The following is a 23,574-nucleotide window of genomic DNA, read 5'->3' as shown; positions in this document are numbered from 1 at the left end:
TATTGTGGTTTTCACTTACTGCCTATGTTTACGACTTTTAATTCGGCTCATACTCAATAGCACTAGTCCCTGGACTCGTAGATTGGCGAAGGTTGGACATCCCCATCCCTTTTCGTTCTCAAGTTCTGACGAGGCACAGACGGACAGATGCGCGGACCAAAACCATCACATAACGGGAAATTCATTTCCCTAAAATAGAAATCCACTAAGAGAGCTATAGCAGAAGAGTTCCCTCTCCTCGATAATTTGTCAATTATACTAAAACCACACGCTCAACTGAGGCCAAAGTCTAGAAGAATCGTCGATATAGGTGAAGAGTCTAAAGTCACTAAAATCTAAATATTCTGTAGTATTCAGTATTCACTATTCAGTGAGTGATCAGTGTTGGCAGTCGATTTGGCTATTCGGCATCGATCGGCAATTCGCTACATTGATGCCCAAAATAACAAATAGGTATCAGGTACTTATTATAATAATAATAATAATAATAATATGAATATGAATATGAATAACACAAACATCACTACAACAGACATCATTGAAACTATTAATCACTTACATAACTGGAAAAGTCCAGGCATTGATAACATTCACAACTTTTGGTGGAAATATTTTACCTACACTCACTCTTACCTTGCGCAACAATTTACTGAACTTCTTAATTCACCAGATCGCACTCCTGCATTCTTTACACAAGGTATCACTTACATGCTCCCAAAAGACAACAATACACAAGACCCATCTAAATATAGACCAATTACATGCCTTCCTACAATATACAAAATCCTTACATCATGCATTACAAACAAAATATACCAACACTGTACTGATAACAACATTCTATACGAAGAACAAAAAGGGTGTACCAAGTGTTCCAGAGGCTGTAAAGAGCAACTCATTATAGACTCTGTTATACTTGAACAATCCAGACATAACAAACGAAACATACACACTGCATACATTGATTACAAAAAAGCATTCGATTCAGTACCACACTCTTGGTTACAACAAGTACTCTCAATATACAAAGTCAGCAACAATATTACACAATTCCTCAATTACATAATGTCATGTTGGAACACTACGTTAACACTTACACTAAACGACACAAAACTTATTACTGACCCAATACAAATTAAAAGAGGAATTTTTCAAGGCGATTCTTTAAGTCCGCTCTGGTTTTGTCTTGCTCTTAACCCACTTTCACATTTGTTAAACACTACTAACTTTGGGTACAATATTAAACACAACCACGAAATACATCACAACATTACACACCTGTTTTACATGGACGATCTTAAATTATACTCTTCCACAAGCATAAAACTTAATCACCTTCTACACATTACCGAAACATTCTCACGTGACATACAAATGGACTTTGGAATTGATAAATGTAAAACACAACACATCACAGCTGGTAAAAGACAACTTTTAGATTATGAGCTAGAACAGGGTAATTTAATAAATTCCATGGACGAGAATGAAACTTATAAGTATCTTGGTTTTCAGCAAAATACACATATTAAACATACGAGTATAAAACAAACACTTATCACACAATACCTACAAAGAGTACGCAGTATACTTAAAACAAAATTACACGGTAGAAATACAATCAAAGCTATTAACACTTATGCCATACCAGTGCTTACATACTCTTTCGGGATTATACGTTGGACAAATACAGATTTAGAACAAATACAGAGAAACACACGTACACTATTAACAAAACACCATATACATCACCCTCACTCCTCCACTATACGACTTTACCTTCCTCGTTCGGAAGGAGGTAGAGGACTTACAGATATAAAACTATTACACCAAACACAAATACACAATTTACGACAATACTTTTATAACAAATCAGATACTTCAGTCTTACACAAAACAGTAACATATGCAGACAAATCTTACACACCACTTAACCTACACGAAACTAATGTACTCCCACCCACATCCAAACTTACATACATCACAAATAACATACAGACATGGAACCAAAAGCCTTTACATGGACGATTTCCACAAGAGGTTGGCCAGGATTGTGTTGACTCTATAGCAACGCACAGTTGGTTGTCTGAATGTGATGTCTTCATGGAGACTGAGGGTTTCATGTTAGCAATACAAGACCAGGTCATTAACACACGCAACTATAAAAAACACATACATAAAGATAAAACAGTGACAAATGATTCTTGTCGACTTTGTTCACAAACATCAGAAACAATCCAACATATAATATCGGCATGCACACGACTTGCACAAACTGAATACAAACATCGACACGATCAGGTAGCTAAAATCATACATCAAAAATTAGCACTTAAACACAATCTCAAAACAGATACGACACCATACTACAAATACACGCCACAGATCATACTCGAAAACAACACACACAAATTATATTGGGACAGGACACTACTCACAGATAAAACTATCCACAATAATAGACCAGACATTACACTTATAGATAAAACACAAAAATCCATTTGTATTATAGACATTGCCATCCCCAACACTAACAACTTAACTAAAACACATGCAGAAAAACACCGCAAATACACCGATATAGCTATCGAGCTTAAGACGCAATGGAGAATGAAATCTACTGTTATAGTTCCCATTATTCTTAGTGCTACTGGAGTTATACCAAAGACAATACACCACAATTTACAACTATTAGGTTTAGACAAAAACACATACAAACATTTACAAAAAGCAGTCATTATCAACACATGCCATATTGTTCGTAAATTTCTAAACATAACACAAGATACTACATACAGAAATGATCCACAACGTATACATGTAAACAACAGTACTCGCTCACAACACGGTACACAACATACTGTAATATCTCCACCTCTAACCCAAACAAACACACAAATACAACTTACCGAACAAACAAGTACAACAAATGATACAACATATACTACAATCAGAGATTCACCTCTGAAGCAAACCACATTATCACACCCATTAGTATTCAACCCAAACGCAAAAGCCTAAACAGCACTTTAGACTCACAACATGACACACAACATACTGTAATATTCTCCACTCTTAACTCAACCAACCACACAAACACAACTTCCTGAACAAACAAACGCAATAAATACAAGTAACGCAACACGCACTACAAAGACGCCCTCACCCACACGACCTAGCACAGCTGAAAAACACAATACTCTTTCTTCTCAGAAACACACCACGTTATCACAAACACAACCCATTCGTACTCAACCCAAACGCAACAACCTTAACACAGGCTCACAAAATACTGTAATGTCTCCACCAATAACCCATGCAACAACAGAAATACAACTTCAAGAACAAAGAAACACCATAAATACAAGTAACGCAACTTGCACTACAAAGACAGGTCCATCCAATAAAGTTACACGCCCTAGCACATTTAAAAAACACAAAACTCCTTCTTCACAGAAACACACCACATTTTCACAACCCACTCGTATTCAACCGAAACGCAAAAACCTTAACAGAACTACAGGCTCACAACATACTAAAATATCTCCAGCAAAAACCCAAGCAGCCTCTCAAATACAACCTCAAGAACAAAGAAACACCATAAATACAACTAACGCAACATGCACTACAAAGACAGGTCCACCCAATAAAATTACACGCCCTAGCACATTTAAAAAACACAAAACTCCTTCTTCACAGAAACACACCACATTTTCACAACCCACTCGTATTCAACCGCAACGCAAAAACCTTAACAGCACTACTAGCTCACAAAATACTGTAATATCTCCATCAATAACCCAAGCAACCTCACAAATACAACCTCAAGAACAAAGAAACACCATAACACAAGTAACGCAACATGTACTACAAAGACAGGTCCATCCAATAAAGTTACACGCCCTAGCACAGTTAAAAAACACAATACTCCTTCTTCTCAGAAACAACCCACTCGTATACAACCGAAACGCAAAAACCTTAACACAGGCTCACAAAATACTGCAATATCTCCACCAAAAACCCAAGCAACCTCACAAATACGACTTCAGGAACAAAGAAACACCATAAATACAATTAAAAAACACAAAACTCCTTCTTCACAGAAGCACACCACGTTATCACAACCCACTCGTATTCAACCCAAACGCAAAGCCAAAGAAACACTTACACAATAAACTGCATTTAATAAAATTACAGGAATTATTATAATGATTTTTTTGTTTTATTTTCCTCTTTCCTGATAGCGTTGGCTATTGTGCCCATCAATAGGTATGTTGGTAAGTACGAATTACATTATCCCTAGATGTCCAATGTACGTGTGTGATTTTTTTTTTTTTTTTTAATGACCCTACATAACTTCACCAGACACAGACACTAATCGTTACTTGATTTTAATCCGTGCGATTAGTTAACCAGGCTAGACCTGAGTTCTCACAAGAAACACCGATAATAATAATAATTAGATTAGTTAACCAGGCTAGACCTGAGTTCTCATAAGAAACACCGACCATAATAATAATAATAATAACCCAAGCAACCACACAAATACAACTTCAAGAACAAAGAAACACCATAAATACAAGTAAGACAACATGCACCACAAAGACAGGTCCACCCAATAAAATTACATGTCCTAGCACAGTTAAAAAACACAAAACTCCTTCTTCACAGAAACACACCACGTTATCACAACCCATTCGTATTCAACCCAAACGCAAAGCCAAAGAAACACTTACACAATAAACTCCATTTAATAAAATTACAGGAATTATTATAATGATTTTTTTGTTTGTTTTGTTTTCCTCTTTCCTGATAGCGTTGGCTATTGTGCCCATCAATAGCTATGTTGGTAAGTATGAAATACATACTATCTCTAGATTTTCAATGTGAGGGTGTGAATTTTTATTTTATTTTATTTATTTATTTCTTTTATTTTTTTTAGGACCCTACATAACTTCACCAGACACAGACACAGACACTAATCGTTACTTGATTTTAATCCGTGCGATTAGTTAACCAGGCTAGACCTGAGTTCTCACAAGATACACCGACCATAATAATAATAATAATAATAAAAATTACTTGATTTTAATCCGTGCGATTAGTTAACCAGGCTAGACCTGAGTTCTCACAAGAAACACCGACCAAAATAATAATAATAATAATAATAATAATCTTTATTGTTGTTAACACAAAAATTTTTTGTTTACAAACGTCAATTCTGATAAGGATAAAAAACAAGGGACAAAAACATTTAATGACTAACTTACATTGAAATCGGATGAGGACTATTGGCAATTCAAGAATTCCTTAATGTCGTAAAAACTTTGCTTTTTTAAAAATGTCTTAATTTTAGTTTTGAAAGTTTTGGATGGTAGCCTTACTACGTTGCGAGGTAATTTGTTCAAAAAACGAGGACTGTAATAATTGGCCCCATATCTACTACATTGCAATCTCATATATTGATGCCTCACCAGTTCACCACCCCTGGTACGGTAATTATGGATTTGATTTTGTAGAGTATAGCAATGTGATTGTTGCTTAGCATACAGTAGACACGCATATATATACAAACATGGTAACGTGAGTATATCCAAAGAGCTGAATTTACTCCTGATATCTGCTCTGTAAGGGGTTCCTGTAATAGCGCGGAGAGCCCGGCGTTGAAGGCAAAATAATCGCTTCGAATGATGAGAGTGTCCCCAACAAAAAATTGCGTAGTTAATGTGAGAATGTATTAGACCATAGTAAGCTAAAACCAGAGTTTTCACGCTTACCTGTCCATATAGCCTCCGTATAACATATATGTTACGGCTAATCTTAGTGGAAACGTAGTCAACATGAGAGGACCAGTTTAGTTTGGGATCTAAATAAACACCCAGGAATTTCATTGATTCAACACTGTTTGCATTTTCTATTTTATGTGAAAAAATTAACGTTTGAGTTTTTTTCATATTCATATGAAGGGGTGAGTGGATGAAGGAGTTATGTAGCCAAAGGTTCATTTTGAGATAATTGACTTTAAAGTATTATTGCTGGAACTTTTACATTAAATAGCTGTTGTCGGTTCAAAATAAGTAAATGTGTTGCTATAGTGGGCAAAATTTTTTCAAGAAGTAAAAAAAGTTAAAATACCTTTTTTTGAAAAATACAAAAAATATTTTTTCTACAACTGTCAAAAAAACCTGTCATTTTCTGACGGATTTCGAAACGCGAAGTACTAGATTTTTAATCGGTTAATTAATAAGCAAGGTTGCTCTTGACAACGTGCGCGAAATCGTCAACAGTGAAAAAAAGTATTTCGCGCACGGGACAAAGTTGAACTTAAACAGCAATTTAATTAACAATCGGTTCAGTTGTAGAAAAAATATTGTATATAACGCTAGCGCGAAGTTATTTCGCGCATTTGACTGATATTTTAACTCGGCTTCGCCTCGTCAAAATATCTTCAGTCTCAATGCGCGAAATTGAACTTTGCGCTCTTGTTATATAAATAACTATTTTGTACATACCTCCTTTTTCCAATTTTTTGTACAATATTTTATATTGAAAAAAGGAGTTATGTACCTACACTTATGCTTTTATGTTGACCTGTTGGAGCTATTAAGTGTGCTGTGGATAGGCGAGTATAAAAATAACTACAGTGTTGAAAATATTTTAGTTGTATATTGTTTTAAAAAAAACTTATTAACATTGCTTTAGTCATCGTTGCCACTTTCTCGGCGCTCGAATAAAATCTGCTCAAAAAACCACTTATGTTGATCTGGCACAAAGCACAGTTGTTCTTTTAGGTTCTCGATCTTTTCCTGAGATAGAGATCCGGTCTTCTCTAAATGCCTTGGGATGTAAAAGTCTCGAGGAAGAGTATCAATGGATGCTACACTTTTACGAATGTTAACTTTTAAGAAGGGGACACATAAGTCATAACTCTCTTTGTAGAGGTAAGATACAAATTCGTCCACATGAATCCATTTGATTCCATCTCTGAAATGGATTTTCTCTTTTAAGAGATTTTTTTTTCTGTTTAAAAGTTTCATTTTTTGTGGCAAATCTTCTGTGTTTCTGAAGTGGTTTTCCATGTTAATGACCAAATTTTTTTTGCTCGATGAAGCTATGACTTCCCGATACTCTTCAGGGGTGCAGATAGTTTGATGTTTCCGTAATCTCTTCTCTATTCGCCCAAACGCCCGGTCAGAATCTAAATAAGAATGACCAACCTCTGGGAATTTGTGGTCAATAGTTTTAAAATGATCTCTTTGAACAAGATATTGATATAGACAAATCATTAGAAAATTTTTATTCTGCCCGGCGCACGAGTCTGTCCAAATTATTAAATGGTCTTTCTCTTTGAGTGAAGCTTCAACTTCTGAAACTCTAAGGAGACAACTGAAAATCTCACTGCTTCCCCTGGAAGCTTGATCTTCTGTCCAAGTACAGAAAACTGTTTGGTCAATATTTTTCGCTACAATATGGATACCCAGGTTATAAAACCACATTTGGTGAAAGGTACTTCTTGTGAATGTTACAATTCCTTGAGTAGTGCGACTCTTCAGCAGGGAAACTAGATATATGACGGATGATGTAAGCTGCAACATTTTCAGTTGTTTTATTGGGTCTGTTGTTATGCTTGCCTCTTCTGTCTGGTGGGGGGGCAGCTAAGCCAGCCTTTATTTTTGATTGGAGTAAGTCAACTTTTTTGTTACTTATTTGATATAATGATACAAAAGCCCGTTTGCACACAATAGTTTGTTTGGCATTGTATGCGACAGTATATTTGTAAGAAGCGGTCTTGTGTTTCACTGCTCCAGTTCTCATCCGTTTTGGTTGGCTTAGTATAATACTCTTAAAAAGTAAACAGTTCTTAGCATTTATGTCTAATGCATAGAAAGATGTTAATATTGCTTCTCTTTCTACTATGGTAAATGCACTAGAACATTGTAGGCGGCAATTTTCAGGACACAAATTACTTGCTTCAACATTTTTAGCAGGTTTGGTCTCACCTTTGTAAGTTTTATAGGCCTGCCCTCTTTCTCTTAAAATGGCCGATCTGCGCTTCTTCCATTTATCAGGATTTCTCTGTCTTCTTCTAGTCACTTTTAATTTTGGGGAGAAGCATTTTTTTTTTATTTCACTGGAGACGAAGTCTGCTCTTCCTTACTTTGGTCAACAAGAGTTACATGATTTGTCTGACTTAGTGGTGTATGGTCGTCCTGTGACAACATCTGATCATTGTACTCACCCATCAGCTCAGAAGGATTCTCATCTTCCATTACTTTATGTCTTTTGGTTTTGGTGTTTTGAAATTTCTTTTTTCTCACTTCTGTTACATTTTCGTCATCTGAATCACTGACATCTTCTTCATTTGGTTGATATTCGTCACTTGACTCACCAAATAAATCACTACAGCCACTTTCATCGATGTCGTATTCCTCTCCATCATAGAGATTTTGCTTTGATGTAGAAGGTTGGACGTTCTTGAGGTCTATGTATATACCCTTCAAATGGCTTTGATCCTACAAAATAAAAATAACATTTAAAAAGGTGTCAAACTTCTGCCTGCATTGCAAAGAGTTCAGTTCACATCCAGCCTATGACTCCAAAATTCTACAAACCCTGCACTTTGCTCTTGTAGACTAACTTTAATTACCTATTTATTCAAATGAGAAGAAAAGTAAATACCTTGTTCCTGGAACACGTTGCCTTTGCTATCATCACCATTTATTGAAACTATTCTTTTTGGGTTAGAATCACTGTTTTCACTTTTTTCAATACTTTTGCTAGAATTAATCTCAACTGTTTCACTGCTAGTATCTCTGTTTAGAGCTAAGTTTATCATTAACCTTGTTCTGGAGGTCATTTATTGTAACTATTACATACCTCCAAATGCAAAACTTTGGCACAACTACACAATATAACCTTAAATAGACGACTGATTTGCAGCGGCTATATGGAGCATGAAAGAGGTATGTTACACAGCTGATTGTTTGTGCTAATGGATGAAAGAGGTATGTGTATCTTTATTTAACATACCTCGTTCATCCACCAGAAGTATACATCGTTGCGTTCACATACCTCCTTCATGACACTGCTATCTTCGTTAAAATTGGCTGAACAGGACAGGTGTCAGTGCGAAAAAATAGTTTAACACATACCCCCTTCATTCATTACAATAACTCATTTTTTGAAAAAATGTCACATACCGCCTTCATCCACTCACCCCTTCATATATAATTCGCTTGCATGGAACCAATCTGCAATTTTCCTAGTCGATTGTTCTGCGACCGCGGATGCCTCCCCCACATCGTCACGCAGCTCTGAAACAGTAGTGTCATCGACGAACAGTGTGAGATGAGCATCGGGTACGGCGTGATTTATATCATTAACAAAAATTAAGAATAATACCGGTCCCAAAATGGACCCTTGTGGTACCCCCCTATTTACACTTATGAAAGTAGATGTACATCCATGAACGTAAGTGCATTGCTTTCTGCCACATAAATATGAGCGAATAAGTTCTACACTAATAGCGTCAAATGCGTAGTGGTTTAGTTTATTGATCAGTATGCCATGTGCAACGCAATCGAATGCCTTTTGCAAGTCACAGAATATGGAGACTGTGCACAGACCAGCCTCAAAACCATCAACGATCATTCCTACTAAGTGGTTTATGGCCATAGTGGTGGACATTCCAGATCGAAATCCAAATTGGTTAGTGTTAAACAAATGGTTTACTTCAAAATATTTGCAGATTTGATTTTTTAAGATTGATTCGACCACTTAGTACTGCTACTGAGGTGAGGTACCTGAGTCCTGACTTTCACGAAAATAAGAATTTTAAATTTTAAAAACAGGAATTTTTTTTTCCCATAACTTTTGATTGAGACGTCTAATCGAAAAAGTACGAATCGTTTTGGATTCTACGCACCCAAATTAATAAGAAAAAGTTTTTTCCCGAGAAATTTTGGTGCAGTCGATTTTTGGTAAAAAAAGGAAGGTAGGTAATAACTGCCTTTTTTTTGCCCAGAAAAAAAATAAATTGTCTCAGATCGACCGGAAAAAAATATTTTCTTATAGAATGTGGCCTGTAGAATCCATAATTCCAAACAGTTCCAAGATCGGACTACTAGTTCAAAAGTTACACCCCTTTGAATTTTTTGTCGAAATTGGTTTTGTGCCCATAACTTTTGATGGAGACGTCTAATCGAAAAAGTACGAATCGTTTTGGATTCTACGCACCCAAATTAATAAGAAAAAGTTTTTTCCCGAGAAATTTTGGTGCAGTCGATTTTTGGGAAAAAAAGAAGGTAATACACTGCTTTTTTTGCCCAGAAAAAAAAAATTGTCTCAGATCGACCGGAAAAAAAATTTTCTTATAGAATGTGGCCTGTAGAATCCATAAGTTCAAACAGTTCCAAGATCGGACTACTAGATCAAAGTTACAGCCCTTTGAATTTTGTGTCGAAATTGGCTTTTTGCCCATAAATATACCTATTATTCAAAATTTTCGTTTACTAATTAAAGCAAAAGCAATAAAGGGGCCTGTCAGCAGTAAGAAATAAAATACCGTTCTAATCTAATCTTTTTCGCCTGTGCAACGTGCAACCCAATTTCTATTTCTTACCCCCCCCCCCCCCCTTCTAGTACGCACTGGGTGACTGCATGTGCCACGAACTTGTTTAATCCCCCCCCCAGAATAAATTTCTACGTACGCCACTGCAGCGTTCACCGGTCACCGCATTCCGTTGAAGCTGTTTTATATATGATGCTTTGTACATATTATAAATCAGTAAACCAAAATTAACTGTACTTGTTAAGTTCTTAAAATCCTCAAACTTTGTATCAGTTAATTATATTCACCGGGTAGAAATTACAAAAGCGAGATGTAATCTTGGTGCTCAATATACTCTGTTCCACTCCCCAAAAATAACTTTGATTATTTCTATGATATTCAAAATGTGATTGTCTTTCGTCTGATCCCAGCTGGACATCCTGTATAGTTCATTTGATCATCTGGCAACACTGCTTCTTCTGTCGTTGATAACAAAACATCGTGTATGTATTAACATAACCTCAAAATCTTTAGTTGGGTAAAGCCTAATAACATTTTTAATTATTATTTGGTTTTATTTTCTGTTGTTTTTAGTTTAATTTAGTTCAATTCTCAACTCCATACAAATTGCCATAAAAGAATAATGTTATTGCATGTGTTGCTTATTCCCCTTTGTTTTGATGAAAATCATATGACTAATTAATTGATCTTTGTTCAATGAGAACTGCTTAGTAAAGTAACTGTAAGTTTCAACTTGTAGGAACTCTAATTAAATTCAGGCAAAAGTTCCTTCATTTCTACTTAAAATAATGTCCACAAGGTCATCTGTAAATTCGATACATAGCAAACAAGGAGATAAATCACAGGATGAAGTGAGTAAAATGAACTTTGTCCAAATGTACACAACATTCTTCCAGAAACTACTCCAACCCTTTACTTACATTACACAAACACCCGGTAAAAACATTAGATCAAAGCTTGCCAGGGCTTTTAACTACTGGCTAAACATATCCGAAGATAAATTAGAGCGAATCGAGGAAATAATTCAAATGTTGCATAACGCCAGCCTTTTGTAATTAGCCCTTTTATTTTACTGGCCGATAAAAAGTAAAAACTAGATCTTTTAGAATTGACGACATACAGGATAATTCGATTTTAAGACGAGGGATACCGGTGGCACACAGCATTTACGGAATAGCTAGCACCATTAATGCTGCCAATTATGTGATATTTATAGCGCTAGAAAAGGTGCTGGAATTGAATCATCCCGAGGTAAACAATTTCGAATCTTCATTGTTGTATGTGATCGTTTATAGGCGACCAAAGTGTATACTGAGCAATTATTAAACTTACACCGAGGACAAGGGATGGAATTGTACTGGCGAGATAACTTTGTTTGCCCTAGCGAAGAGGAATACGAACAGATGACCATTCGCAGTAAGTCACTGGTTGGGCACGCCGTCACTTGATATTCCCACTTTTAGAGACTGGTGGATTGTTCATGCTCGCTATCCGTTTAATGCAATTGTTCAGCGAAAATAAAGAGGATTTCACACGACTAACCGAAATTTTGGGTTTATCATTTCAAATTCTAGACGATTATCAAAATTTACATTCTAAAACCGTACGTAGCGGAACATTATCGCTTTTATCTTACAAGAATTGTAGTATTTTAGGCATAAAAGTTACTGCGAGGATTTGACTGAAGGTAAATTTAGTTTCCCAATTGTCCACGGCATCCAGAGCAATCCAAATGATGGACAAATAATACGTAGGTATCCTAAGTATTTGCTCCATATTGACTTATCAACTTTTCAGATATTCTTAGACAACGGACGAAAGACAACGAAGTAAAGAAATACTGCGTTTCATTGTTAGAAAAATTTGGAAGTTTCGAGTATACAAGACAAAAATTAGTCAAGCTACGTGAAGAAGCAGTTCTCGAAGTAGCGAAGCTCGGTGGTAACCCGGTGATGGATCAAGTGATTGAAAATTTCTTTAAAGTGATAAATGACGACAACGTTCCATAATTATTGTACTTCAAAATTATATAGCAAATAAACTTAAGTACTACTGAGAATCGCTCGATGAACTGCTACTTGAATCAGTCGACATAACCTCAACATCTTCCGTTTCTTGCTTATGATTACGTGTATCCACCTGCACGCTACCTTGACCCACACTCATGTGAATTTCACCAGACGGATGCCATGCAAACTGGTTCGGTTGCGAGGCAGGTATGTCTACATAAATACATTAACCATGACATATACAGCTTACACCCTTACCTCCCGGATGTCCAGACCTGTGCAACTCCGAAATATTATTCTGTTGCTGCAATAAATGACCGTTAATTGGATCACTCAGCCGCCCTAAAAACCCCAATCTCATTTCGATGTCTGTCGGATAAGGTCTACGTGGGTCTCCCTGCTGCCATGTCAATGGGGCACATACAGCATTAGATGCACTAATGCGATGTGCAAATTTTATGAGTTCCTCCGACGACACCGGTCGCTTATTCGCTCGATGAATCGATTGTAGCTTCTGATTTGCTTGGTAAATCGCCGTGGATAAAATTTGTTCCGCTTCCTTTAATTGTTTTTGTAATTGATTAATGTCCTGATCTTGTCGATCAACTTCTGCTTTTAATATATCCATCTTTTCGTCAATTTTCGCTTGTTCCGATGCCAATTTTAAGGTCTCTTTAAGTTCTGTATCTTTTGCTACCAAAAGCTGTGTGCGTTGGGCATAATCCGAACAGGATAGTTTCAAGTGTTTGGGGGCAATTGCATTTTCTATCATTTCTCTAAAAAAATATTTGTACGTCAGTGTAATGATAATTAAATTAATTACTTTGAGATTAACTCGATATCATCAATTAAACTCAACAGTTTTTCCTTGGTGCTTAATTGCGAAGCCATAAATTATCAAATTTTTATTTTTCCTTGTGAAAATAAAATATTGGAGGTTATGTTTGCAGTGTTGCCACGGTTTTTCTGGGTTTTTCCCACACCATTTGATTTACAATATACACGGTAGCTCGAAATATATTTTCCATATACAAAAAAATACGTTTATCATCATGGTTGCATATTTCACCTTCACTCTCTAACTGACAATGAATAAATGGCGACAAGTGCCAACGACAGTATGGGAAAAGTAATGCTATATGGTTATGATGAAAGCATAATAATGGACGCAAACTTGGATATGCTGGAAGGATTTTATTGGAAAAGACAGGGTGAAGAATGAGGAAGTACTAAAGAGTTGAAGAAATTAGATCAATCATGGAAATTACTAACAAAGAAAGCATAATTGAGTGGGTCACATTGAAGAAAAAAAACTATTTGCTACTACACATGATGGAACTGTGGGCACAAGGGGGAGGAACATGAAGGAAAAGAAAGGAAGATACTTAGCAATGGAGAAAGGCACAAGATCGAACAATCGATACTTGGAAGAATACTTAGTTACAGTAAATCCAATCCAAATGTATGTAAATGTTAAATGAGCATCCGAGATTTATTCAGCGACTCCTCTAAAGTAGACCCATACGTTTGCATTTCTAAATTTTGTTGAGCAGGTACTTGATTCCGGACATTATAACACTAGAGCATAAATATAACATCCTCAACCGGATCAGACGTAAAATCTGTACTTGAATTTATATTATATTGTTCTTAAAATCATAAAACAAATATGTCGGAATATAAATTATTCTAACCACTAAACCTAAAAATTAACTTTTAATTTGTGGGCCGTTAATAACAGGTCGTACAGGGCCCATAGCTCCAGGTGCAATTTGGGCCATTGGCATCATACCCATCATGGGAGGTCGCATTCCCATCATTGGTGGCATAGGACCGTGAGGTCCCATCATCATTGGCGGTACTGCAGCACCTACAAGGTAGTTTTATTCAAAAACAAAATTCGACTAACATACCTGGCGGAAGCATTCCCGGTGCGCCCGGACCTGGTGGACGTTGAGCCATCGTTAGCGCAGCTGGTGGTGGAATCGCCACACCTTTTCCTGCTGTAGCAAATGGATTGTTTGCGATCTTACCAGCTTTAAAAGCGGCTGTGGTGGCGTCAATTAAGTGCTGGGCTTGTTCTTCCATCCACTTTTGATAGAAAAACTTAACGTTGTCTTTGTGCTTACGACCTGTGCAGTGGGTTTTACGAACGCTTGGAGAGTCATGTGTAAGGTAAGTATCACAATAATCACAATAATATTTCGGCATTATTAATAATTATTATCTGAAAATGGTACTTTCCAATTATCAACAAAATGGCAAGGCAATTGATATTTGACAGTGCAACGTTGAAAATCTCTACAAGACCATTTAGCATACTTATCATTATTTATACATACAAAAGCATTACCCCAACAAACCTCTTTAGTTAAACATAAACAATACCCAGAAGTCAATGGCAACTCAAGACGAGGAACAGGTAAAAACGTTAAAGATTACGTGTTTTAAATCGTCCCATTTAGTTTGAAGAAGAGGAAGGAGCGGAAGCGACCCTAGCACTATGCAGTGTTGGCAGAAAAAGGTTGTTCAGTAAAGAACTCCGTTGCATGATGTACGGTTTCGGAGATGACCAAAATCCTTACACGGAAAGCGTCGATATTATTGAGGATTTAGTAATAGAATTCATAACAGAAATGACACACAAGTACGATACATACTTTGTCAAATTTCCTTTAAAAATTACACTTGATACTTTAGGGCAATGGAGATTGGTCGAACTGGTCGAGTGCAAGTTGAGGATATTGTGTTCTTAGTACGTAAAGATGCGCGCAAGTATGCGCGAGTTAAGGACTTGCTCACTATGAATGAAGAACTGAAGAAAGCGAGAAAAGCTTTTGATGAAGTTAAATATGCCGGTAAGAGCGAATAGAAGTGTCGCCTCGGTTAATGCTAATGAATTGTAGATAAAGATGCTGCAATTACTTAATAAATTAATCACAAGTTGTCTATTGTTGTCTTAGCAGAGTATATACAATCGTTAATTCCTACACCACTAAATGAGTTACCACATAAGCTTAACGATAACTTTTTTGATTGCAAGTAATCGTGAATTTTCCTAACTGTATCATTATGACCAACAACATATTGAGGAATACAGTCTTGTAAAATGCTCACTTGGTATAAGTCTGGTTGTTGTTTTATTCCAAGAATTGTGTTAAGCTGCTGCAGAGCCGTGTCTAATAGCAATTCACGAGTGGGATTTTTACCAAAATACTTTTCAAACCAGTATCCGCCCATCATTACAGTTAAATTGGTAGACCCTTTAGTATTTGTACAACAGCTGTCAAAAATTACACCTAAGATCGGTATATTTTCTTTTGGAGGAACAAGAAATCCAAACCCATTTTGTTCCAACAACTCATTTTTAAAGTGCAAATTGACAACGCAGACACTGACGCACGGAATGCTTACTAGCAAATCGTTTAAGTCCCTGTGACCTACAATTAGTTGACCTAGTGTTTTAGGAGAGATGCTCGATATTAGATAATCTGCACGAATTATTTCCCCGGTATTTGTATGCAGAGAAACTTCATTACCGATTTCAATCTTGGTACACAACTTGTTTAACATAAAATTAACGTTATTTTCCTCCCCAAACTTCCTCAACCGCCGCGGCAGAGTTTCGATACCATCTTTAAAGAAATACACACTCCACTTTTCCCTTGTGGCTCTTTGTGAAAGTGAATTTAGTAAAGGCTTCTCTTTACTTTTATTGAAGAAGTCGTACAGTAAACCTTTACTGATACTTCCGTATTTTTGTTCGTGAGTAAATAGATTCTCCATTAAAAATTTTACACTAATTTCTTTCGCATTTCCCGCACAAATGCCACAAATTAATGGACTGATGGCGTAATCGGCTATTTCCTTACCAAATCGACGGTAAACGAAATCATAAATCGATTCGTCATTACTACGTATAAACTTTCGAGGTTGTCCCACTTCGCGTACGAGATAATTAAGTAGAGATTTTGAAAAAGGCGGCTGTTTAGTCAAAATTCGCAATAAGCTCGAAGGTAAAGTATGCAACTGACCATTGACGTATATCATACGATTTAATGCAGCCGGATGATTTCTAGGTATAAATTTGATATCGTCTTCTAATCCAAGTTCTTCGATCAATTTCAATGTATTAATTCCTTTTACGCCTTGTGGCCTGATCGTTCTTGGACCTTGCTCGAAGATGAAATCGTCATATTTTGTCGATTTAATCCAACCACTTGTACGACTGGACCCCTCCAATAATGTTATTTCTTGCAAAGGGAATTTGCGGCGTAAATAATAAGCGGCAGATAAACCGCTTAAACCACCTCCCAATATTACTTTATTCATTGTTTATATTCTTAGCGATTTGAGGTTAGGACCAGTACCCTGAAGTTAGAATTTCCCGGAAAATATTCCAGTGGCGTATCATTGACGAATTAAATAATTTTCACTACTAATGTTTGGCAAACTATTCTCATATTTCCTTGATTTTTAGACGTCCGTGAGCACGATTTCTTAGGTCATGTTCATCAAATGGTACAATTTGATACAGAAATAAAAGGGGTATGTTAATAGTGGTCCAATTTTGGTTGTTAGTAAAAATCTGTAAGAAAATAACATGTAAAAATCAAAATAGAAAAAGTCCTATTCCGCTCACTGTAACATTTGTTGATTCTTGGTAAAACAGCAAGACACTTTCCTATACATTCTATCAAAAAAATGAAAGACAAAAAACTTGTCCTCTACAATCCCCTAAACTGATTCCTTGCCCTTCCGTGGTCACTGGCCCAATCTACTTGATTAAGCCCAGGTTATGATTTACAATATGATTCATGCCAACTGATTCCATAACGATCTTCACTATATGTCTACACAGCTTAATTTTGGTAGTCAATTAGTTGATTATCATTCCTTTGCTATGCAACATGTGCTCTTAAGCAAATTACCGCCACCAGCCCAATGTGAAGGTTAATTGCAATATATTATGATACACCTAGATTTAAACCAAAACAACTTACAGATGCTCTTACTGCTACATTGTATCCGAACGGTTTTCCATTCCTTTTTGACCAACTCGTAATATGTCCAACTATATACATTTTCTCGGGGCAATTGATTGTTTTAAAGTTTTGAATCTTTCATCTCCTGGGATAGGAGATAATGACCTATAAAGCTGTGGAAAAATTAGTAGTTTGTTAAGAGATAAATAAGCGTAATTTAATAAAGGAGCACTTTTAGCCTTTAGGTTAGGAGAGGTATTAAGACCCTTTATTTATGATTTACAGTGCATAAAGATATATTTAAGTCTTCATGTACAAGCAATATTACATATTCCGTATAATTATAACCCTACATATTCATGGGAGTCAGCGATACCCATAGTGTTTGTGCTATGCGCAACTCAAATGTGCTGCGTACAACACTGCACTTAGAAATAAAATTAAATATAAATAGAGAACAAATTAATTATATTCCACATGATGATTAAAACATTTGCCTCTATCGCCAATCCCTCAACACCACTGCGCTACTACAATATATATTTTGTGTTTAGTATTATATGTCTAACTCCAATTGGATCAGCTCGACTGTTTACCACTAACGAAGCTGATATCAATCATGTTTAAAATCTGCTACAGAAAAAGTAAAAGTGATAAACTATAAGCAGTTATCAAAACAAATGAGACATGCAAATATGTACTACAAGTAGGACAACCTCGACTGGTATCGATTACATTAACAATTCAATTATATTACGCGTCTCGCTGGTAAAGTTGGCGCTGTTCGTATAACATGCACACATTTGGGTACAAAAATTTGAACAAAACTACGATTCAATACTACTGCAAAATTTGTATCCCAAACATCACAAAGATAGAAAGCTAATTTCAGGATAAATGGACTTTAAAAACGCTTATAGTACGAAATTCTATTTGTTGTAAATTAATTTATTGGTTCCACTTGTTGGTCAAACCCGGCCAACCCTAAAAAAATATAGTTAACATAGCGCCTGAATAAAAAAAAAAGAGATTACGGCAAAGGATATCCAGGATAGAATAGTGAAGTGACCTTTAAAGAAGGAAGATTCATTGCATCCCCTTTCGCCCTTCTCTTACCTGTGTTATTAATTAGCATTTTAAAAGGCCTGATGGCCGTTTGCACCAACAAATTTAAGTGGAGCTTAGCTGAAGCATGGCAATGATTATTGAGATTGGTGCAAACGACCATGAAAGTTCTACATATACACACTGTCTTTACCATGACGGCTCCCTTTGATCACTTTCCGCTTGTTAGTTAGATGGCGCCACTCGCAATTTATTGGTGTTTGATGTAAATTGCAGGTCCGCAATTATTGACGTTTAGTGAACAATTTAATGGAGTGTTTGATTTTATAATTTGTATATTACTTAACTATACTCATTAAGAAGAAGACATAGGGATTTACGTGTATAATTTTTCCGTAAGTATGTCTACTTTTAAAAGACAAAATCCTTCTGAAGAGCGCCTAATTTTATGCATCCACAATAACTTCTTGAAACAAATAAACACCTTAATTTTAATATTGTTAGTAAAATATAGCTACAATCCTAGACCAGCCTCTGATCTGTAGCCATGTTAGTTCTGTAAGAAAAGAACTGTAGCAGATAGGTATTAAAATAACCGATGGACATATAGACGTGTTAGCTGGTAAGCTTTTACATGGAGATAAGCATAACCTAGATCGTGGTTTAGTAGTCATTTGAAAGTATTTCAGATATTTTGAGGTTAAAAGACTTGTTTTTATACAGGGTGTTTTAAGTGCGGACGCCATCTTGAATTTTTTTTAGTGGGAACATAGGTCATGTGATATATCATTAGAAAGCTGATTTTTTTCCCTGTCTTACTACCTTAATCATGAATAGTGTTAAATTAGAAAATAAGGGTGAAAAATTTGAAAAACTTTGCCGTATGTTTGGCTGGTGCACTTTAAATTAACAAAATAAACAAAGAATGAGCAGGTGTTTAATAAGTGACAAAGACACAGTACATATGGTTAGTTTCCTTATAACTAGTGTATTATGTGAGTCACAGTTTTTTCTCCATCATTTAACACCCTTAATGATTAAGGTAGAAAGAAGAGAAAAAAATTGAGGTTCTTGAGGCCATTTTCTGTAATTAGTCTCCAAGGGTGAAGACACATCCCAAATGAATCTGAATCACCGACAGCGGTAAGAGAATTATTTCAATAAAAAAGGTACTTTTCACCATCTTATACTGGGGCACCTTTCCCTTCGAATTCTTATGGAAATGTGCAAAAATGGAATTACATTTTCGCTAACTTTCCAATTACACCAACCTGTTTTCCTAAATACTTACGTGTGGTTTTTCTTGTAAATCAGTCATGTTTGGGCGCGATGTTTCCCATTGTGGCAGTTCCATCTTTAGCGGATCGTTGGGAACGAAATCGAGTGGGCGCATTGTTGTCATCTGTTGTTGAAGCAGGTAAGTGGGGAACTGCGCCCCGCTAGCGTAATTGTGAGGATTTTCTAATGGCATTCCATGCTACGTCGTCATTTCTTTGTTAATTGTGCCAAAATTACGTGAGACGCTTACCTGGAATGAGTCTAACGGATGTGAAATGTAATCCGCATCCATTTGGTTTCGTAATATAGGATATCGATCGATATTGTTTGATCCCGTCCATTGGCGGCCGACCATCATTTTCGAATCGTTTGACATCATCCAGTTGTTATCCATGTTAGGATTTTGGGTCTTGCGAGCCCGTTCGGTGCCAATAGGTTGCGGTTGTTTACGGTCTTCCATGTAATGCCCATCGTTGGGATGTAGATTATGAGCCGGTGGTAAGTTTGGGGACATAGCAGGCGAGTTGCTCACTGTGTTTAGTTCTCCGCCGTTTTCGAGGATTTCACCACCTGCCGCTCTGGCAATGTTATGTAAGGTCATGCCCGCCATTCCGCTAATCAATTCGGTTTGCTGTGGAGTGAAGGGCTGCTGCATTTGGAGTAAATGCCAGCGATTTTGCTGAGGATTGTTCATCGCCGATCTGTGGTAGTTGTTCATACTAGATTTATTCATGGTATGCAGCGAGTTGTTTTGATTATTTCCCATCGCATACCCGTTATACATCTGCGGCGGTTTGTTGGATATCGTATGTACAGAGAAGTCCGGCGCTTTCGGGTTTAATCTCGACATACTGACCGGCGTCGCACTGATTTGCACGGATTGTTGCTGCTGCTGCTGCTGAGATTGAGAATAATTGAGATGTTGCATGGAATTCGACTGATGGTAAGATGACAACAAGTGCGGTTGCGAATCCGCAACTGGAATATTCAACATATTTATAGGAGTCTGTTCTGGGTACCCGGTAGATCCAGTCTTATATAAGTTGGTGTCCGAATGGGCCAGATGCTGCATGGAACGTGAAGGTAAATCGGAACTTGGGTAGTAATGACTGTTCGCGATATCGTGTTGGTTTGTTTGAGCAACTGATCGATTATGCATGATATTTGTACCAATTGGGGGAAGGGGTTGCGTTTTTGGTTGTTCAGGATAAGTAGGATAATTAGATGCCGAACTTAAAGGTAAACTTGGAGGTGTCGTGCTGTTGCTGCTAGTTTTGGATGAAACAGGCGAACCCATCGCGGCTCCTCTGTAACCTGGCGCTTTCGAGGCGTCAACTTGCGGAGGCGGATCATTATCCACAAATTTACTCGGAGGAACTTGAGACGTATTGCCGCCGGTAACTGCGGCAAAATTAATCGGTTTGTGAGATTCAGTTTCTTGTCTCCAGGTCGGTTGTTGCGCCATGGAGTTAAAAAGTGAATACTCTTGGGTGGTCGTCACATTTGAAATGGATGTCGGTTGTATCGTTTCCACATGTGACGAAGTTACTGGGATTAACGTTGCCTGTTGTAGTATGGGACTGTGTGTTCTCATCTCCACTCCACTACAAATATTCGATACTTGAGTGGTAGGAGTGGCGAAAGAGGGAAACTTTCCGGTAGTTTGGAAATGTTGCATAGTAGGCGGTGCGGATGCCGTAGGTGTGGGACGATGATGCTTTGGTGATCCTTGACCGTGAATAATTGTGCTCGATGTTTGCACCGTTGGCGCTCCAACAATTCCCTGTGGCACATTTAAACACTGCGAAGGTCTCGACTTTTGTAAGGATTGAGTTGTGGGAAGTTGACTAGTCGAAGTACTTTCTGTTAGTTTAGCGGCGAAAGTTTGAGTGGCAGTTGTTGTAACTATTTTAGTTGTCGCCCGAGATGTCGTCATTATTGCAGTAGTGTAGGACATTGTATTTTTCGTGGTGGATGCCAACTGTGCTGCTGCGTTCCGTTCAGCTTGTGCTACAAGACGGGGAGCGGTTACACGTGGCGCCGTTGCTATTGTTGTTCCTCTAGGTTTAATTATTGTGAGAGATCTTTGGGGCATTACTGACGAAGAGGAGATAACTGTAATGCTTTTTTGTTGCGTCGACGCTATAGTAGTAACGGCTGATGATGTATTGACAACTTTACCCGCTACCTTTTTTGTCTGGAAGAAAAGGAGAGAGGTGACACTATTCAAATAATTTTTACAATACACATACCCCTATCTGGGTTTTATCCCACAGGGAGGTAGTAGTCGTAGTAGTTAACTTGTTTGTTTTTGGTAACATTTGCAGAATATCTACATCTGGGTCCTTGATCAAAGCGGCAATTAGCAAATGAGCTTGTTTAGTTGCATCCAAAGATCCCCTGAAACAAAAATGAAAAAATTAAACTTAATTTGGTAGAAAGGAAGCACCGATTGCTTGTCATTTGTGCACAAAGTTTAGTCATATTGCACGAAGATGTCAATTAAATGAAAAATGCAACAAATACCAAGGAAAACACTGTCCTCTTATGTGTTCAAAAAAAGAATCAAAGGCGGCCGTAAAATAAAGAAGCTTTCCAAAATGGTGACTCATCAAAAGAAGAGGCGAATTTGACCACCCAGACTTTTGCAGAAGTAGCAATGAAAACCACCCAAAACGTGAAAAGATGGTTGGAAATGGACGGTTCCTGTTACATCTTCTATGGGCCATTTTTTTTGTGGGAATCTGAATCTATTTTAAGAATTTGTATAGCAAGCTACAGTCTACTACTTTCTTATTTCTAATGGACGCCCATATGTGAGCCACGAATTTGAAACAGTCCGACAGTAAAATACAGCTACAATTTTGAGCTCCTAGACCAACCTCTGGTCTGTAGCCATATTAGTTCTATAAAAAGAGGACCTTGGTTAGAAGAACTGCAGCAGATATAAGTATTAAAATAACCGATACAACAGATGGACATATAGAAATATTAGATGGAGCTGATATAGCTGGTAAGATTTTTTGTAGACATAAGCATATCCTAGATTGTGGTTTAGTAGTCATTCCACGCTTTTAGGATGGAAAAACCTCATATCCGACTATCCATGCTTATAAAGGCTTTTCAAAGGATGTTGCCATATCTAATCTATGGAGTTTGTACTGGGAAAAAAGACAAACCTCCTTTGTTATTTAATCTTTTGTCAAAAAGACTGAAGGATAATTTTTATGATGTCTACAATGAGGTCTTTACTAAATGGTTGGAGGATGGAGTGATAGAATACTTACCTAAAAACGAAACACTAGAAATGTCTAGTAAACATGATCATTTTTACCTTACCACAGTATACAGGGTCTTGCAATAGTGCCTCAGTTTTTCTTAGCTTATACCTGGTAAAAAATATCAAAAAACCTTTGTGCAACACACCCTGTATATTTTTTTGTTTCGATGTCATTTTTTAATTTCTGCATGCCGAAGTTTCCATTTATACATTTTTTTCCGTAAGCAAGTCCCACTTTGATAAATTGCAACGACCTTGATTTTAAAATTAAGAAATAAATATCAATAATGTGAATCAGAATAAAAGGAAACACTTTGGCAATGGAAAAGTTGGATTTAGTGATACAGGGTGTTCCCAAAAATTAGTAAAGTTTCCAAATTTCAAAGTGTG

The 23,574-nt window shown here is 36.9% G+C and overlaps 5 protein-coding genes and 1 long non-coding RNA gene across 13 annotated transcripts in view; 2 read left to right on the top strand and 4 right to left on the bottom strand.

Annotated features, from left to right (window-relative positions):
- Nucleotides 1-6,900: 6,900 nt before the first annotated feature.
- Nucleotides 6,901-8,986, bottom strand: LOC116165275. The gene is made up of 2 exons (XR_004144121.1): nucleotides 8,677-8,986; nucleotides 6,901-8,510 (listed from the first exon to the last, which is right to left on the bottom strand). It is a non-coding gene; the product is annotated as an uncharacterized LOC116165275 (long non-coding RNA).
- Nucleotides 8,987-11,002: 2,016 nt separating this feature from the next.
- Nucleotides 11,003-12,626, top strand: LOC116165536 (geranylgeranyl pyrophosphate synthase-like). 4 transcript variants are annotated; one of them, XM_031480069.1, is made up of 8 exons: nucleotides 11,003-11,049; nucleotides 11,307-11,418; nucleotides 11,464-11,618; nucleotides 11,665-11,818; nucleotides 11,863-11,983; nucleotides 12,031-12,170; nucleotides 12,215-12,317; nucleotides 12,365-12,626. In XM_031480069.1, exons 2-8 carry the CDS (start codon nucleotides 11,356-11,358, stop codon nucleotides 12,574-12,576), a joined length of 948 nt encoding a protein of 315 aa, XP_031335929.1. In that variant the 5' UTR covers nucleotides 11,003-11,049; nucleotides 11,307-11,355; the 3' UTR covers nucleotides 12,577-12,626. The 4 variants fall into 4 exon arrangements, with proteins under 4 accessions (XP_031335929.1, XP_031335930.1, XP_031335927.1 ...); XM_031480070.1 differs by having other exon boundaries at nucleotides 11,025-11,084; nucleotides 11,674-11,818; XM_031480067.1 differs by having other exon boundaries at nucleotides 11,025-11,084.
- On the bottom strand, nucleotides 12,398-14,883 carry LOC116165537 (mediator of RNA polymerase II transcription subunit 4-like). Of its 3 annotated transcripts, XM_031480071.1 has the most exons (5): nucleotides 14,490-14,510; nucleotides 14,325-14,437; nucleotides 13,400-14,278; nucleotides 12,835-13,352; nucleotides 12,398-12,789 (listed from the first exon to the last, which is right to left on the bottom strand). In XM_031480071.1, the coding sequence occupies exons 3-5, from the start codon at nucleotides 13,465-13,467 to the stop codon at nucleotides 12,617-12,619; spliced, it is 759 nt and encodes a 252-aa protein (XP_031335931.1). In that variant the 5' UTR covers nucleotides 13,468-14,278; nucleotides 14,325-14,437; nucleotides 14,490-14,510; the 3' UTR covers nucleotides 12,398-12,616. The 3 variants fall into 3 exon arrangements, with proteins under 3 accessions (XP_031335931.1, XP_031335933.1, XP_031335932.1); XM_031480073.1 differs by lacking the exons at nucleotides 12,398-12,789; nucleotides 12,835-13,352 and having other exon boundaries at nucleotides 14,000-14,278; nucleotides 14,325-14,446; nucleotides 14,490-14,883; XM_031480072.1 differs by lacking the exons at nucleotides 12,398-12,789; nucleotides 12,835-13,352 and having other exon boundaries at nucleotides 14,193-14,446; nucleotides 14,490-14,883.
- Nucleotides 14,884-14,913: 30 nt separating this feature from the next.
- LOC116165538 (transcription initiation factor TFIID subunit 13-like) lies at nucleotides 14,914-15,597 on the top strand. The gene is made up of 4 exons (XM_031480074.1): nucleotides 14,914-14,998; nucleotides 15,042-15,223; nucleotides 15,277-15,434; nucleotides 15,483-15,597. The coding sequence occupies exons 1-4, from the start codon at nucleotides 14,975-14,977 to the stop codon at nucleotides 15,503-15,505; spliced, it is 387 nt and encodes a 128-aa protein (XP_031335934.1). The 5' UTR covers nucleotides 14,914-14,974; the 3' UTR covers nucleotides 15,506-15,597.
- LOC116165535 (protoporphyrinogen oxidase-like) lies at nucleotides 15,490-17,717 on the bottom strand. The gene has a single exon (XM_031480065.1). The coding sequence runs from the start codon at nucleotides 16,906-16,908 to the stop codon at nucleotides 15,514-15,516; it is 1,395 nt and encodes a 464-aa protein (XP_031335925.1). The 5' UTR covers nucleotides 16,909-17,717; the 3' UTR covers nucleotides 15,490-15,513.
- A 122-nt stretch (nucleotides 17,718-17,839) lies between these two features.
- The window catches only part of LOC116165534 (ankyrin repeat domain-containing protein 17-like), a 37,367-nt gene continuing 31,632 nt past the window's right edge, over nucleotides 17,840-23,574 (bottom strand). For all 3 annotated transcript variants that reach the window (XM_031480062.1, XM_031480063.1, XM_031480064.1), the window contains 4 exons: nucleotides 22,157-22,304; nucleotides 20,155-22,101; nucleotides 19,918-20,103; nucleotides 17,840-18,545 (listed from right to left, as the gene is read on the bottom strand). In XM_031480062.1, coding sequence (XP_031335922.1) covers nucleotides 18,510-18,545; nucleotides 19,918-20,103; nucleotides 20,155-22,101; nucleotides 22,157-22,304 — 2,317 coding nt within the window. In that variant the 3' untranslated portion in view covers nucleotides 17,840-18,509. The remainder of the gene's footprint in view (nucleotides 18,546-19,917; nucleotides 20,104-20,154; nucleotides 22,102-22,156; nucleotides 22,305-23,574) is intronic.

This window comes from Photinus pyralis, unplaced genomic scaffold (genome assembly GCF_008802855.1).
Source record: "Photinus pyralis isolate 1611_PpyrPB1 unplaced genomic scaffold, Ppyr1.3 Ppyr1.4_LG3a, whole genome shotgun sequence".
Classification (NCBI taxonomy): domain Eukaryota; kingdom Metazoa; phylum Arthropoda; class Insecta; order Coleoptera; family Lampyridae; genus Photinus; species Photinus pyralis.
This window is presented reverse-complemented; position numbering and strand designations above follow the sequence as displayed.

Bases quoted from the DNA above. Each gene is read 5' to 3' on its own strand.
- LOC116165536 (XM_031480069.1), top strand. From the start codon at position 11,356: ATGTCCACAAGGTCATCTGTAAATTCGATACATAGCAAACAAGGAGAT. The intron at 11,619-11,664 runs GTAATTAGCCCT...AGTAAAAACTAG, and splicing joins TTGCATAACGCCAGCCTTTT to ATCTTTTAGAATTGACGACA. The intron at 12,318-12,364 runs GTAGGTATCCTA...TCAACTTTTCAG, and splicing joins AAATGATGGACAAATAATAC to ATATTCTTAGACAACGGACG.
- LOC116165537 (XM_031480071.1), bottom strand. From the start codon at position 13,467: ATGGCTTCGCAATTAAGCACCAAGGAAAAACTGTTGAGTTTAATTGAT. The intron at 13,353-13,399 runs GTAATTAATTTA...ATATTTTTTTAG, and splicing joins GATATCGAGTTAATCTCAAA to AGAAATGATAGAAAATGCAA. The intron at 12,790-12,834 runs GTAAGGGTGTAA...GTATTTATGTAG, and splicing joins CAGGTCTGGACATCCGGGAG to ACATACCTGCCTCGCAACCG.
- LOC116165538 (XM_031480074.1), top strand. From the start codon at position 14,975: ATGGCAACTCAAGACGAGGAACAG. The intron at 15,224-15,276 runs GTACGATACATA...TTGATACTTTAG, and splicing joins ATAACAGAAATGACACACAA to GGCAATGGAGATTGGTCGAA. The intron at 15,435-15,482 runs GTAAGAGCGAAT...AATGAATTGTAG, and splicing joins TGATGAAGTTAAATATGCCG to ATAAAGATGCTGCAATTACT.
- LOC116165535 (XM_031480065.1), bottom strand. From the start codon at position 16,908: ATGAATAAAGTAATATTGGGAGGTGGTTTAAGCGGTTTATCTGCCGCT.